Source organism: Cervus elaphus, chromosome 18 (assembly GCF_910594005.1).
Source record: "Cervus elaphus chromosome 18, mCerEla1.1, whole genome shotgun sequence".
Classification (NCBI taxonomy): domain Eukaryota; kingdom Metazoa; phylum Chordata; class Mammalia; order Artiodactyla; family Cervidae; genus Cervus; species Cervus elaphus.
The window spans coordinates 98,904,025-98,921,041 of record NC_057832.1 but is presented as its reverse complement, the minus strand read 5'-3'; the positions used below and the strand labels follow the sequence as shown (position 1 = coordinate 98,921,041).

Here is a 17,017-nt window from a genome sequence, read left to right as displayed (position 1 = left end):
ATTTGTCCTGTGCCATGCTAAGTCACTTCAGTCATGACGACTCTTTGAGACCCTGTGGACTGTAGTCCTCCAGGCTCCCCTGTCTTTGGGGATTCTCCAGGCAAGAATACTGCAGTGGGTTGCCATGCCCTCCTCCAGGGGATCTTCCCCTCCCAGGGATGGAACCCATGTCTCAGGTCTCCTGCATTGGCAGGCAGGTTCTTTACCACTAGGGCTACCTAGGAAGTCCCTCTCGCTGGGATTTATCACTCGGCATAACTGAGCATGCATGGAGGCAGGGGGAAAGGGGGAAGGCAGTCATGCTCTTTCTGCCTCTCTCCCTCTATTATGCACAAGGTGAACTATATGGAAGCAGGTCTTCCAAGCTTTGACTTGCAGACTGGATGATTCAAACATCGTGTCCACCTAAATGGCTTTCTTGTGTCTCCAAAACAGGGCTCAGTAGCTCTTCCATATGCTCCCTAAGTCAAGTATCATGTCCTTCTGACTTGTTCTCAATAATATACCCAGCATCTAGTGCAGTGTCTGGCACCTAGCAGGAGCTTGATAAACGCTTACTGAATGTTGTGGTGGCATCTCCCAAGTCAATATTCCCCATTTGCCCAGATGTTGGCCAAGGCTCCTGCCCCATCCCTGACCTACACGGTGTGTCTTCCAGGTGACTTTCATTAGGTGCTGGGTTGGAAGAGTCAAATCAATTAGGACTTCCAGTGATGAGTGATCACCAGCTTCCTTACCAGAAAGAAGCCCAGTCTTCATTAGCAACCAAAATCTGCATGGCTAAGATGAGCCTTCATGAAATGGAACAGGACCATATGGTCCTTGCCCCTCGTCCCCCCCCCGCCCCATCATGTTCTCTGCCTGCCTTTTGCCTGTGGAAAACTTTAGTCAAAGAATAAGTTTAATCAGAGAAGTGAGAAATGCTGAAACAAAGGAAGACAGTCTAAGGATACTAAATAATAATACTTTAGTCATTAAGCACGGTCAAGGACATTTAGTTCTTTCTCAAGGGCTATAGATAATATTCTGAGACATATCCTGTGAGCTCTCTTATAGAGACTAACATCCCGGGTGGAAAAGTTAACTACATGATGACCAGACTGTACCCAGGACATGAGCTGCCACAATTCTGAGAACTGACCACAAAGAATTGGGAACAAGTGCACCCTGGAACTAAAGATTAACTGGAACTAAAGATTAACTGTACCTAAAACAACCAAGATGATGCTGTTCAGACCACTAGTGACCAATTTGAAGATATCTGTTAGAAATGACTATGCTGCTTCTGCATGTAGGCCCCCTGCCCCAGACTCTGTCTATAAATGCTCTTACCCCTGCTTGTCAGGGGCGGAGAATCTGCCTTTGGACAGATGTCCACCACCCTCCCCCAGAGTGGCAGGCCTCTGAAATGAAGCTGTTGTAGCCACGCATTCTGGGAAACAAACTCACTCAGAAGGACAATGCAGATAGTGGAGTGCAGTTTATTACACCAGCGGGCCCAAGGCAGAGTCTCCTCTTAGCCAAGTACCCCAACCAGTTTTTGTGAAAACCTTATATACTCTAGGCCTACGTGTCCAAACCCATTTCCCCCAAATCCCCTGAACAAAGGAAAAAGAAAGATACAATCAAAGTTGACCCATGATTCATAAGCCTTAAGCCTAGGTAGTTAACAGCGGACAATTATCAATAGGCTTGTGGTCATACCCCAATAAGCATAGTAGAATGTATAATTCTATTTGGTTACACAGATAATTAGGGTATTCTTTTAGGCAATGGAGAGCCCTGGCTCTTCCTCCCCGGGGCCTGGTTTTTCAGTTAGTATGTCGTTTCCATAGATACTGGACATATAGCTCAAAGTCTACAGTCTGGCCCAAGATGGAGTCCTGCTTTCAAGATAGAGCTTGTTCTGTTCCCTCCTTCAAAGCAAAATTTCCTTTCCACCAACCTGGCCTGCTCATTGGCTTTTGAGCAGCAAGGAGCCAGACCCCCACACATACCTTTTGATAACATTTATAGCTTTATACTTAACATAGGGTATGGGGGCAGGAAGACAAACATTCTTGCTTGGGGTAAGTGGGGCACCACAGAAATATCTCCCAGTCAGTCACCAATCAGTCTCAGGATTTCTTTCACTTCGGGCTTGTAACAGCCCTGTCTCTGTTCCCCTGACCTCTCCCTTGTAGGAGGATGTTGGATTTCTCCACAGGCCCTTTCCTTGAGACTGGCTTTTTTGGCTTTGTGTGGCTGCTCTGGGGTTTCAATTGAGCAAACAGAACATTTTTTTTCCACTTGTTTCCCCAAGGAGTGAGCTATTGCTCCTAATTAGCCCTTCTCCAGCCTAGGGCCCCGCCCCCCGCCCTCCCTTCCATAGCACAACCTACAACAATTAGGGACTCAACCGGAGGTTTATTGATGGACGTACAGAAGCATCTTGTTATAAACACCATCCTACTTCTCCCAGGGTCATTTGGGCCACAATAGGAAAACTGCACTATAGAAGTTTGTAACAAGTGCACTGAATGAAACCTGTTTGGGCTAGGTGTTAGGGTCCCCAAAAGTTCTCTCCTAGGGAACTGGCCACAGGAGCCTGCATGTAGTACTCATCAACATTCTCTTGTTCCCAGAGACTGTGGCTCAAGGTGGCTCTCATGGGTATATTCGAAATGACCGGGGATGACGCTGGCGAGGATGTGTTGTTGATGAAGTTGAAATTGTCTATTTCAGTGGCACTGCTGGTGTTTCTGGAGTAGCCCAGGAATATCAGGGTCATTGAAAGGAACAGAAGAAAAAGAAAGCACTGGTAAGAATCAAATTTTAAAACTGTTGTTTAATTATGTTTTTTTCCAGCATGGATACCTTCGACCCAGAGTCTGGGTTGAAGTGAAAAGGCACCAGAAAGAAAGTTAAAAATAACACACATTTAGTATTCAGAGAGAAGTGCGGTGAGTTGTTTTTTTTCCCCAATGAAAATAATTTTAGGGTTATTTAGCCAGAGACAGGTAATATGGACTAATAATCTAAAAATGTCTTTGCCACAAAACACCTAGAACTGCTAGATAAAATATAATTAACATAATTTTAAATGTATCATTACATTTATGAAAAGTAAAGTAAAAATCCCTGGGACCAAAAATTTAAGATCAGTGAAGTATGAGTTAAAGCTGGGCTGCCTGAGGGACTGGCCTGAATTGGTGACCCAGACCCTGGGTTTATTTATTTGTTTATTTTGGCTATGCTGAGTCTTTGTTGCTGCAGGCCTGGGTTTCTCATTGCAGTGGCTTCTCTTGTTGCAGAGCACAGGCTCTAGTGTGTGTGGATTTGGTTGCTCTGTGGCATGTGGAATCCTCCTGGACCAGGGATTGAACTCATGTCCCCTGCATTGGAGGTGGATTCTTAACCACTGGATCATCAGAGGAAGTCCAGGTCTTGGGTTTTTATGGCCATGTGGCCCAGGTAGTGGGACCCAGCTCGGTGGGACATTAACTTGAGAGAGTTAATTCTTAGATAGGTTGATAAGGAGTCTGAGGCCCTCAAGGAGGAGACAGGAACAAACTTTTTTTTTTTGTCTTAGTCACATAAGACATTTTTTCTTAAACTGTGAGTTGTAATGGCAACAATCTATTTCTTGTAAGACTAACTTTCTCTAAGCCCAGAGCTAATGATTACACAAAACAACACATCTTCCTCAAGGGTATGTTTTCCCTTAAGCTCTGTACTAATGATTATGTAACAACAGTGTATCTTGCTTGAGGACATGTTTCTCCTTCTTAACAGGAACCTTCTGTCTAATCTTGTTATCTTGTGTTGTGGGAGTGGGTCTGGTAAAACTTTTCCTATTGTTAGTTCTAATCCTGTTATCTTGAAAATGTATGTTGTGGGAGTGGGTCTAGTAAGACCTTCTACTCTTAGTGAAAGAAAGTGAAGTCGCTCAGTCTGATTCTTTGCAACCCCATGGACTGTAGCCCGCCAGGCTCCTCGGTCCTTGGAATTTTCCAGGCAAGAGTACTGGAGTGGGTTGCCATTTCCTTCTCCAGGGGATCTTCCTGACCCAGGGATCGAACCGGGATTTCCCACATTGCAGGCAGACACTTTACCATCCGAGCCACCAGGGAAGCCCAAAGTGAAAAGTGAAATTGTTAGTCACTCAGTCATGTCTGACTGTGACCCCATAGACTTTAGCCCCCCAGGTTCCTCTGTCCATGGGGATTCTCCAGGAGAGAAAACTGGAGTGGGTTGCCATGCCCTTCTCCAAGGGCTCTTCCCTGTTGGTTACTAACCAACTGAAAAAATATATAAAGCCTTGATAAGACTAGTGAGTGGGTCACTCTCCATCCCCCTTCTGATGTCTATGTCAGAAGCTTTCTCTGTCCCCTTTGCACTGTAATAAAACTTCTGCCACATGAAACTCTGAGTGCCTGAAGCCCTGGCTCTGGTTCCGTAGCTAAATTCTCTTCTTCGGAGATCATGAATCTGACTCTGGTCAAGATATTTGCATAAGTCCAGGACTTTCAAAGCTACCTTCTTGACAAAAGGGGATAACAGGGACTTCCCTGGTGATCCAATGGTTAAGAATACACCTGCTGATGCAGGGGACACAGGTTCAATCCCTAGTCTGGGAAGATTGCACATGCTACTAAGCCCATGCTCTGTGGAAAAATAAGCCACCACAATGAGAAGCCCGTGCACTGTAATTAGAGAGTAGTCCCTGCTCTCTGTAACTGGATAAAGCTCACATGTGTAACAGTGAAGACCCTGTGCAGTCAAAAATCAATTAATTAATTTAAAGGGGCAGGGGAATACCAGAAAGAAACCCATCCAGTGTCAAAGCCAACATGGATTCTGGGTCAACTATACCAACTTGGATTCTGGGTCAAAACAAAAGTCTGTTGAAAATCCTTATCCTTGGGACTGTCCCAATACTGGTTTGAGATCTGACATGATACAGGGTCGAATAACTTCCAAGCTGAGAAACTAATGTAAAAATTTTCTCCTGAGCCATTAATCTCTCTGAAGCATCCAACAGAAGCAAACCTAACAATGGTTCTGTGGGGTCAAACCTGCCCCTCCAATTTAGGCCAACATGAATCCCACAGATATAGGCCTGTTTGAGAAAAGCTCAGATAAAAAATTACAGCTACAGATAGCCCCGAGGCCCAGAGAGTCAGTATCTATGTGAGAGACAGCAGAGAGAAGCAACAGGGCATCTGATGTGCCTGTAAACAGGAGGGCTTCTACATTGCCCACAGCTTCTCAGGAGAAAGTGCAGCCAGCCAATTTGAGAAGAAGGAAACTGGGGAAGTAAGTGCAAGGGGCCTGTGGCACAGTCTGAACAGGCTGGTGCAATATGTGCCTTAAGAACTCTCAAAACCACCAGAATACTTTCCCTTGCAGGACATGGCCTCTGGAAATGGAATCCAAATCGAGTAGGATAGGAACAATAAAAGCAAAGGAAAGAGAAAAATCAGCTAAAGATAAGAGAGAGGAACACAGCCTGGGAATCCTAAAAAGCTTAAGTCCATAAACACTTTACAAAAACAACACAAGAGGGAACTCTGAGCCCAAACCAGACAGCTACCTTGACCAGCCCCTCACTCCCAAAGGTTTAGGAAAACCATTTTGCATAAAAACAAGCATCAGAAAAGGATCATAATTCAAGATCATACAAAATTATCTCAGAAAGAAAGAGGCTATGAAGCATCTTAACTCCTTACAGACAACGAATGCACGCTAAAAAGATGTGCCTGCAAAACAAACGAAAACTGCAACCTAGCATTTCAAAATGAGCTCAGTTAAGACAATGACAGCATATGAAAGAACCAAGTCTGTCAGAATTTAAAGATTTATAAATGCGGTGACAAAATTGAGAAAAGAATTAGACATTTCTAAAGAAACAAAAATTACTTCCAGAATGAAGGAACACAAAAATGAACAAAGCAGCTAATGCCTTACAAGAAAGAGAAGAGCAAAAGTCCTCTCCTTGAGTTTCAGAAATGAGAAAGTGGCAGGCAATTAGATAGCAAAAATGATCCAACCCACATATAGTGAGCGTACCTTAAGAGGAAATTTTAATATTATAATTCAAGAAAGCTATCTTGAAGTCAGAAAAAAAAAAAAAAAGGCTGCCAAGTACATATAAAGGTGAACCATGACCTGGGAGGTGGCAAAGGACAGGGAGGCCTGGCATGCTGCAGTCCACGGGGTCGCAAAGAGTGGGACACAACTGAGTGACTGAACAACAACAAATGGCCTGGGAGAACTGACCTCACGTGACCATCATTGGGACCCCGCCCCAGAGGCTGGCTACGGAAGCCCCGAGAGAGAGGATGTGTGGTGGGTGAGTCCTTTGTATAGAGCTGCTGCTTCATCCCGCCCCAGCTGAAGGAGAGAGGCTTTCTGGGACCACCCAGAGACCTTGAGCAGTGGTCACCAGGGTCTGGGAAACTCAGTAGTTGGGGGCACAACTCCTGCCCAGGGAACACGGAGGGTGGGAGAAATAGGAGAGTGGGTTTCTTTGATGATGGAGTGATGAGGATCTGTGTGCATCTGTGTCCAGGAGGCACAATCCTCCCTCCAGTAGCCGGTCATTTCCTGAGGACCAGATGTGAACTGAGAGAGCCAGCCTGGAGCCACTGTAAACCCTTCCTGACTCCCATAAAGGGGAGGGGACACTGACAGCTAGTTCCTGGTGGGCATGGATGCCTGCAGATCCAGGGGGTGGGGGGGCAGTGGGGTGGGCTTGCCTTGGGTGAGGGGTGTTAAGTGCATGGTGCGTGCTAAGTTGCTTCAATCCTGTCTGACTCTTTGTGATCCTATGGACTGTAGACCGCCAGGCTCCTCTGTCTATGGGGATTCTCCAGGCAAGAATACTGGAGTGGGTTGCCACGCCCTCCTCCAGGGGATCTTCCCAACCCAGGGATGGAACCTGTGTCTGTCTCCTGCATCACAGGTGGATTGTTTACCTCTGAGCCACTGGGGAAGCCCGAGGGGTGGTAAGTCAGTTCAGTTCAGTCGCTCAGTCGTATCCGACTCTTTGCGACCCCATGAATTGCACACACCAGGCCTCCCTATCCATCACCAACTCCCAGAGTTTACTCAAACTCATGCCCATTGAGTCAGTGATGCCATCCAGCCATCTCATCCTCTGTCATCCCCTTCTCCTCCTGCCCCCAATCCCTCCCAGCATCAGGGTCTTTTCTAACGAGTCAACTCTTCGAATGAGGTGGCCAAAGTATTGAAGTTTCAGCTTCAGCATCAGTCCTTCCAGTGAACACCCAGGGCTGATCTCCTGTAGGATGGACTGGTTGGATCTCTTTGCAGTCCAAGGGACTCTCAAGATTCTTCTCCAACACCACAGTTCAAAAGCATCAATTTTTTGGCACTCAGTTTTCTTCACAGTCCAACTCTCACATCCATACATGACCACTGGAAAAACCATAGCCTTGACCAGACGGACCTTTGTTGGCAAAGTAATGTCTCTGCTTTTTAATATGCTATCTAGGTTCATAACTTTCCTTCCAAGGAGTAAGCGTCTTTTAATTTCATGGCTGCAGTCACCATCTGCAGTGATTTTGGAGCCCAAAAAAATAAAGTCTGACACTGTTTCCACTGTTTCCCCATCTATTTCCCATGAGATGATGGGACCAGGTGCCATGATCTTAGTTTTCTGAATGTTAAGCTTTAAGCCTACTTTTTCACTCTCCTCTTTCACTTTCATTAAGTCTCTTCAGTTCCTCTTCACTCTCTGCCATAAGGGTGGTGTTATCTGCATATCTGAGGTTATTGATATTTCTCCCGGCAATCTTGATTCCAGCTTGTGCTTCTTCCAGCCCAGCATTTCTCATGATGTACTCTGCATATAAGTTAAATAAGCAGGGTGACAATATACAGCCTTGACGTACTCCTTTTCCTATTTGGAACCAGTCTGTTGTTCCATGTCCAGTTTAACTGTTGCTTCCTGACCTGCATACAGGTTTCTCAAGAGGCAGGTCAGGTGGTCTGGTATTCCCATCTCTTGAAGAATTTTCCACAGTTTATTGTGATCCACACACTAACACCCCCAAAAGATGTCCTTTTCATTATAGGGGACTGGAATGCAAAAGTAGGAAGTAAAGAAACACCTGGAGTAACAGGCAAATTTGGCCTTGGAGTACGGAATGAAGCAGGGCAAAGGCTAATAGGGTTTTGCCAAGAGAGCGCACTGGTCATAGCAAACACCCTCTTCCAACAACACAAGAGAAGACTACACATGGACATCACCAGATGGTCAACACCGAAATCAGATTGATTATATTCTTTGCAGTCAAAGATGGAGAAGCTCCATACAGTCAGCAAAAACAAGACCAGGAGCTGACTGTGGCTCAGATCATGAACTCCTTATTGCCAAATTCAGACTTAAACTGAAGAAAGTAGGGAAAACCACTAGACCATTCAGGTATGACCTAAATCAAATCCCTTATGACTATACAGGGGTGGTAAGTAGTGGACTTCAAATAACCCAAGAAAGCTCCTAAGAGAAAAAGTCAGTTTCAAAATCAAGAAACAAGGGGCTTCCCTTGTGGTCCAGTGATTAAGACTCTACCTTCTAATGTATGGGATGCAGGTTTGGCCCCTGGTCAGGGAAATAAGATGCCTCATGGCCAAAAAGCCAGAGCATAAACAACCAATGCAATATTGTAACAAATTCAATAAAGACCTTAAAAATAGTCCACATTTAAAAAAAAAAATCACAGGGACTTCTCTGGTGGTACAGTGGATAAAAGTATATGGGTTTGATTCCTGATCTGGGAAGATTCCACATGCCATGGAGCAACTAAGCCCATGAGCTGCAGCTACTGAAGTCCATGCACCTAGAGGCCATGCTTCGCAACAAGAGAAGCCACCACAATGAGAAGCCTGAGCACCACAACTAGAGAGCAGCCCCCACTCACTGCAACTAGAGAAAGCCATTGTGTGACAACAAAGACTCAGCACAATCAAAAATAAATAAACAAAAATTATATTTTAAAAAAATCTTCAAAAATAAAATCAAATCAGGAAACTGAAGGAGAGGAGGGACAACCCAGTCCCCACAAAGAAGGGCCATAGTAATATAAGGCCATGCTGACTGAAGGGGGGTGATGTGGCCACTTCAGAATTTTGATAATTTTCAGGCACTGTACGTTTTAATATCCGAATTGAGACAGCTTTTGCAGTTTAAAGGGACCAAAAGTCCTTTTATATTCTAAGAGGGAGCCCATATATGCTTAAGGGGCCTGCCCAGAGACCAGCTTTTACTCAGGAGCAAGAGGAAGACTTCTCCCACTGAGAAAATTATAAAAGGAAGAACAGATTTTTGCATTTTGATGATACCCTTGAAGTTGTACTTGTTCAATGTATTAACTGCATGATCTTGTGTTGGTTTTCCTATCACTTGTTACAGAAAGAATCTCACACAGTGACTTAGTAGATAGTAAAGCTTTGGAGCCAGCAGTAGTCTCCTCTATGGGTTAATGTCTATTCTGTCTATTTTACAGAATAGATAAGTGAGGCAAAGAGGCCTCAGGATTGTCTTACCCAAGGGACCCTTGCAAGCTGGGACTGTCAACATCTAACTCCATGAGTGTGCTTTTATCACCCTTCTTCAAATTAACCTATTCATCCTCACTCCTTTTACTGAACATCTTCCATATGAAAACACTGGGGTTTGCCTAGGGAATATTTAGATCAAGCAGCCACAGATCCTATTTCCAAGAACAGGCTTATAATAAAATGAAGGGGAAACATCACATGTAAAAGTCTAAATTGAAAAGAAGGAACTGAGATGGGTAGATGGAGGGTGTCACTGATCCTCCACCCCACCATGACTCTAGGCTGTGGGAAAGGGATGCCAAGGCAGCCTGCATGGAGGACCCACCTGTGTACTGTGTTCTGGGAAGTTCCTAAGAGGTTCAAGAAATAGTCACTCTTCTGCTCGGCGGCCAACAGCATGGAGCTTTCACTGGGCTGAGAGGATGATGGCAGGCTGCTTTCAGACTGGATGGAGAAATTGACAGTCAGATGAACGGGTCTGATCTCCAATAGCTCTTGGCCTTCTTAGGCCAGAACCTTGAAGAAATTTACTTGTATCTTCCAGCCTAGTCCTGGGAACTGTTCCTTAAACGTTAAGCCCTGGAATCATCAGACCAAAAACAGGGCCCCTAGCAGGGTCTCCTCCTCTCCCTGATGGAGTGCTTTGGCTACTCTGCCTAGAGCACAAGTTCTGATCCTTATGACCGAGAGCAGCAGAGCTGTAAGGGCTGACTTCAAAGTCAATGACCAAGTACCTAAAGCATACCACTTAAATGCGATGAAGCAAGTGTTTAGATCTTGAAATCTGGAGGTTTAAGGCTATCTAATCTATCATACTTTTCCTTCTTAGGCTTCTACCCTAAGCAGGTACTGGGAAAGCCTTCTGTATGTCAAAAGAAGAAAAAAAAAATCCTTAAATAAACTAAAAGGGAAAACCAAATCCTTAGAGCAAATATTTGCAAAAACTCATGATTAAAGGCTTAAAGTTCCTGACATATAAAAAGCTCTGTTTTATAAATCAACTTAGAAAAATGCAAAGTTGCCAACAGAAAAATTGTCAAAGAATGCAAAAGATAGTGCAAAAAAAAAAAAAAAAAGTCGGCGTTCAAATTCATTGAAAATCAAACAGCTGCCACTTTTTTTTTAACTTGTCATATTAGACAAGGAAAATTTATGCTTCTCAATTGTGATAAGGATACAGTGACACAGTCACTCATATTATTAGAGAGAGTATAATTTGGTATGAACTTCCCGGAAATAATCTGACCATATGTATTGAGAGCCTTAAAAATGTCACACCCTTTGAATTCTGCTTCTAAATCTATTCTGGGAAAACTATTAGAAATGTGGACAATACATAAATGCTTGTTTTAGCATCAGTTACAATAATGAAAAGTTAGGAATTACTCTGAATGTCTGATATTAGAGGAATGGTGAAGTAAATTTTCACTCATTCATACAACTGAATAGCATGAAATTATCAAAATGATGTGTACTTTTGAAAGAAATGGGAAATGATTATGATATATGATATAATCTAAACTGGATAAAAAGCAACATTGAGAAATATGTTTATATATGTAATGGCCTCAAAGATATAAATTAAAAATTAAGATGAAAGACTAGGAGAATATATGCCAAAATGTTACAAATGATTGCTTAGGGCTAGAGAGGAGTGGGGGTGATTTTTCTGTAATTTTTTTATTTTCCTTCAGTGAACATTATTCCTTTATAACACTGAAAAAAAAAAAAAAAAAAAACCCAGAAAACAATTTTAAGTGAGTTCAGTATTTTATCACTTATTAGGAAAACAAAGTTACTTTTTAATGTCTGTAGACCTCAGTGTGGTGTGTGCACATCACTGACTTGAAAAAGAAGGCTGCTGATCCCCACACAGTGCTAGACTCTAACATCCATCCATTTTCCAGAGACAGTATGTCTCCAATTCCCAGCTGACCCTATGGATCTTGGCAGGATCTGGGTGAAACTTACTGTTTCTGTTGGCAACTTGGGCACCAGGCAGTGAGAGATTCGGATTCTTGGATCTTTGGTGGTGATGGACAGACCTCTCTGCAGAATTTTCACCAAACGGATCCAGAACTGAAACACGGTCTCTGGGTGTTTTTCGTGGAGCCTCAGGTAGTAGATCTTTTCAGTCACCGTCCTAACCCTTAGGATGCGTTGGAGTCGGTCATAGATTTGCAGTTCCACATACTTCAGGGGCAGAATCCTGGGCACAGTCAGGAAATTCCCATGACAGAGGCCCCAGTGGTTTTAATGAACCTTGCTGGGTTAACCCCATTAGACTCCTGCCTCTGCTTGGGGGATGCTGGAGAGTGAAAGCTTGTGGTCTGAGGGTGGAAATGATCACTAAAACCTATTCTTCTCTGATTTCTAGAGCCTTGGTTAAACCAATAACAATGGCTGATGGTTGATGTATAAAATCTCATTTAACACTCACAACAACCCCTTGATGAAGGAAAGATATGTAGTATTAATTCCCTGTTACAGAATTTGAAACTGTGGCTCAGAGAAGCTAAGTGATTTGCCCAAGTTTAGATCTTCTTAAGTAGGAACTGGAACTAAGATTTTCTGACTCCATCTCCAGGTCTCCTTCTCCCTAGATCCTGAGTAACTGTGCTGAAAGAGTAAGGAGAAGGATGGAGGTCTGGTATTTTACATCCACTATTTTTTTTTCAATTTCAATACCTCATAATCCTATTTGACTTTCATATCGCTCACCTTTCTTTTTGAAAACCTCCAAGTCTATATTGACAAAACAAAAAGTAAGCAAAAGGAAGCCACGATTCTCAAAAACTAGGAAGAGACAGGGGCTGGTGCTCTACCCCAGCACCAAGTACAGTGCTTGGTACATACAGACACTAAATAAATATTTGTTAAATGAATGAAGGAAGTCTACACAGTTTATAAGCTAAAGAACACTGTCCTTTCTTCTTGTCTAGAAACCAGTGGCAAAACAACTCAGTTGTTCACCCAGCCCCTCCCAGCACCTCCCTCACATCTTCGTTTACCTGCTGAGGGTGATGACTGGGGCACTCTCCGGCATGTTCCAGGTGGAAAACTGACCCTGGGGCCAGGTGACGTTGGCCATCAGGAGGATGTTGGGGAGTGGCAAGGAGGGTACGGACGAGGTCACCCCAAGGATCACAGTGGTTGGCCCTTCACAGTCATCCATCCAGTTTCCGGGCTTAGTGACCTAGAAGTTAGCCCCAGGCACATGGAGTCAGACAGAAATGGAAGACAGGGGTGGAAGATTACAGGTGCTAGAAAATGGCACTTGAACTTGGCAACAGGCTTGGAGCACCTGTGTTCTCGCACACCGGGCTGGGCCATGACCTGCCGTCCGTCCTTCCTGTGGGTTCTCCCCAGAGAGACGTTAGGTCATTGGCAACAGGAACTTGGTCACCTGCCTTCGTGTGCTTGGCATGACTAACTTTAAAAGGATGTGCTGGTAAGACAAAACTGATCGCCATTTTATTCCTCCATCCTTGGGCAGAAGGAGGCAGCCCAGGTTTCTAATGATCTGGGAGGGGGATTATGCAAAGAAAGTTCCAGAAGGGGAGGAGAAGGAGGAAAAAGCTGTTGAATGGGGAAGACCCAGGCAGCCCAACTTGAGAGATGTTTGGGGAGCTTCCCTCAAGATGATGGACAGTCTGGCTTGCTGCTGGGTCCTGAGAGGAATAAGGACCTGTTCTCTTGTGGTGCTCAGGGCAGTGGCAGGACAGGAAGAAGGCAGCCTGGCACTTGGGCACAGTCTCAGCTGAGACACTGCCACACCTCACTGTCCAGGACAGGCAGACGAGCACCAGCACTGTAGCATCCAAGGAACCACAGGGATCAGGATCTAAGGGGTGACCCCTATGTTCCCAAGACCAGAGGGCCTTCTCCCAATGTTCCAGACTCTGTAAGACCATCAGGGCCATTCACAGCCTGTGATGGATCTGGGCAAATGGGGAGAGCCCCAGCAATGCCTGAAATGTAGGTTTCCACAAGCCTAGTAGAGGGTACTCTGAGAAAAGTGAATTTTGATTTTGAGAAGAAATAAGAGTAACATTTCTTGAAGCCTATGTTGTGGAACGAAATTTGTCTGTTCTACAAAACACAGAGGGCCACACACAGAGAAATACGTAAATGTTTGCGGGTGATGTTTCTTGGCCGTGACGGTAGTGCTGGTGATGCTGAGGAGGGGGGAAGGAGAGAGCAGCATAACTCTGTGGGCTGGATCATTTCAAGGCAGCTTTTAGCTCTGACGAGCTAGCTTCAGCGGGCAGGCTTTTCCCCTCCTTGGCACAGTCAGTCTCCTGGGGCGGCTCAGGGATGGGGAAGACCTGGAGCTATGAACCAGCTCGCTGAGACCTGGGGCACCTCATCAGAGAGAGGCTCACTACTCTGTGAAACGGTCTCCAAATTAAGTTCAACACCTACCTCCAATTATTTCCACCCTCACTCCCAGGGTTCCTCATCACTTTTCAACTCCACCAGATAGATTCCTGACTGTAGACCCTCCCTGTGCATTCCAGCCTCCTGGCTTCACCCAGGAGCTTGAAAACCTTTCCCTCTGCCTGAAAGGTTTTCCCGGCCAACTCTTCCGCTTACCAAAGTCTTAGCAACACCTCAAAGAGATGCTTTCCCACAAACTTTCCCAGAATACAGGGAAAGCTTCCACAACCACCCATGTTGAGGGTTTGCTCTGCTCATGCTGCAGGGCTCAGAAGGTCCAAACCCTCTGACACAGAGCTTTCTTAACAATTACCATTTCACATTATGTCCTTTGAACCTCCAAAGTCACAAGCCTCTTGGCCAGGGGCGCTATCTCATCTCTCTTTGCATCTCCTGCCCCTCACACAGCTTGTTAACAAACTGGCGATGCTATACCTGCCACGGAGCACAATGGGGTCACCAGCCAGACCACTGGAGGGAGGTGGGGGGGCACCTTGGTAAAATGTTACACGGATTGAAATGACCATCCCGTGCTCTTGGCAGCTCCATGCTTCTCAGGCCACACTCACTCACTTGAGTGGGTCCATATTACTACTCTTCTGGGGACCAGTAGAATCTGGGCAAGGCTAATTTATCCAGGACCTTGCTCTCATGCAAGGGTGTTTGTAGGACAACCTAGAAAGAAGGAGGTTGGGTCTCAGAGCAGAAATTCTGACAGCCGCCTTCACCCCCTTTAACCATTCGGTATGCACTGGTGGCCCCAGAAGGTGCCTGTGGACCCCTCACTCACCCCTGGAAAATGGGTCCTGCTACCTCCTTCTGCAGGTATAACTCTATTTCCCCAAAGCATCTCCTGTGACGCTGTAGGCACAAACCGAGGTGAACTTGGGATCTAGGCACTCCTGTTTTCTCTGGCTCTACCTGCTTCCCTGCTTCTTCCTCCTCCCCACAGCTTTCAAAGGCTGGGGCATTTGGGGGCCAAACCTTGTGAATAGGCTTTGGGGTGCAGGGGCGGCGGGGTGGGGGGTGGTGAGGAGGGGGCCCTGAGCACACAAGAGTACCTGGATAAAGATGCTTTCAAACACCACTGAGTCAGAGAACAAGTTGAATTCTGGAGAATGAATCAGTTGACAAAGGAGGCCATCTTCCACCCCAAGTTCCACTCCAGGGCCTGGTTCCCTGACCTCAGGTGGGAGGCCCCGAATTTTACTCATTGGTTCTTGGGAAGAATGGGCTGGGGAACATCTCTGGGGCTCCACGCAGACCCAGCCCAACTCCAAGGTGATGTTGTGACCTTTTCTGCCCCCACCTCCACAGCGCCGCCCCTCCTGATCTAGGGCTGTCCCCCAGGCTGGGGGGTGGGGGACGCTGCGGGCTCACAATGGCAGGAATGACATCAAGGAATGTGATGGGTAACAACAGGAAAGGAAGGCAGACAAGAGGCGAGGAAGGACTGGCAGTCAGCAGGGTGTGTCTCTCCCCTTTCCTACTCACGACAAACCAGCAGTAATGGAGCTTCCTCCATTCTTCACTCAGCCTCCTCACACACACACAAGGAAAACGATTCTCCCAAGGTTGTGGCCTGATTGTGAGCTGCCAGAGCAGCAAGGGAGTTTCTCTGAAGCCTCTCACAAAAACTTTCTCTGTTTGTGTGACCTGTTCACCCAATGCCAGGCCTTCACCAGGCCAGGGGAGGTCAGGATGGGGGCCACAATTCAGCCCAATCTTTCCTCCCCATCTCATGAGATGAAAAAAAATTATTTTTAAACATCAGGTTACTGACAAAGCAAAGAGGCTTATTCATTTGGAAGCTGTGAGTCAGCGAGGAAGTATGATACAGTGTATGCTGGAGCATCAGAGAAAAGATCATGAAAACCAACTGTTATCTTTTTAGGAATTTGAATGAGCCAGTTAAACATAGCCATTATTTATTTATTTTTTCCATTTATTTTTATTAGTTGGAGGCTAATTACTTTACAATATTGTAGTGGTTTTTGCCATACATTGACATGAATCAGCCATGGATTTACATGTGTTCCCCATCCCATCTCTCTGGGTCTTCCCAGTGCACCAGCCCTGAGCACTTGTCTCATGCATCCAACCTGGGCTGGCGATCTGTTTCACACTTGATAATATACATGTTTCAATGCTGTTCTCTCAGATCATCCCACCCTCTCCTTCTCCCAGAGTCCAAAAGTCTGTTCTGTACATCTGTGTCTCTTTTTCTGTCCTGCATATAGGGTTATTGTTACCGTCTTTTTAAATTCCATATATATGCGTTAGTATACTATATTGGAAAACACAGCCATTATTTAAAATTTAATAAGATAAACTGATAATTAAATAAGTTATATAAAAAGCAAGGTAATAGATGCCCAAACTCCTCACTTCTTAATCATTTTACTCTATTTTATGCCTCTTTATTCCCTTGGGGTTATTGGTTTCTATTGGTAGAAACGATATATAATGTGCTACCATTACTTCTCTCTTCTCAGGGTGTACAGAAAGTTCACAGTGGTTGCTGTCTTGAAACCAGCCATGCTGGGAGGTGTTTACATGATGGAAATCAGCCAATGCTAAAATCTGGCCTTAATTTATTGCTGTTGTGATTGTCTAAAGGGATAAAGAAAATGTCAACGATGTCGACTAAAAGAGTGTCTATAGCTGTTACATTGTGGACACAAAGAAAAATCTGAGGAAATGATCTTCCAGTTGAAAGGTATTTGAAAGGTATTATCTAAATTAGCAAAGAAGGTGCTGGTCATTATCCTTAACAGAGTTCCAAAAGGCAACTTTGTTATTTCACATTCCCCTTATTCATAAATGTTAAGTGGAAAAATCAGCCAGCATTCATGTCAGAACTCCACTGGCTTGTCAGTTACACTGGTTGGCTAGGAACACAAAAATCTGACAAAAATCCATGAACGCTTTCTATGAGAATCAACTGGCATCTGAAAGTTACAGTAGAATATTGTAAATATTGTTGTAAATTGTGTGCTTTAAAGTAAAT

The 17,017-nt window shown here is 44.9% G+C and overlaps 1 protein-coding gene across 1 annotated transcript; it reads right to left on the bottom strand.

Moving 5' to 3' along the window:
* Positions 1-2,390: 2,390 nt before the first annotated feature.
* Positions 2,391-15,338, bottom strand: FAM71F2 (family with sequence similarity 71 member F2). Its single transcript, XM_043872967.1, has 5 exons — positions 15,069-15,338; positions 12,579-12,763; positions 11,539-11,776; positions 9,893-10,011; positions 2,391-2,741 (listed from the first exon to the last, which is right to left on the bottom strand). The coding sequence occupies exons 1-5, from the start codon at positions 15,219-15,221 to the stop codon at positions 2,543-2,545; spliced, it is 894 nt and encodes a 297-aa protein (XP_043728902.1). The 5' UTR covers positions 15,222-15,338; the 3' UTR covers positions 2,391-2,542.
* Between the last annotated feature and the right edge of the window lie 1,679 nt (positions 15,339-17,017).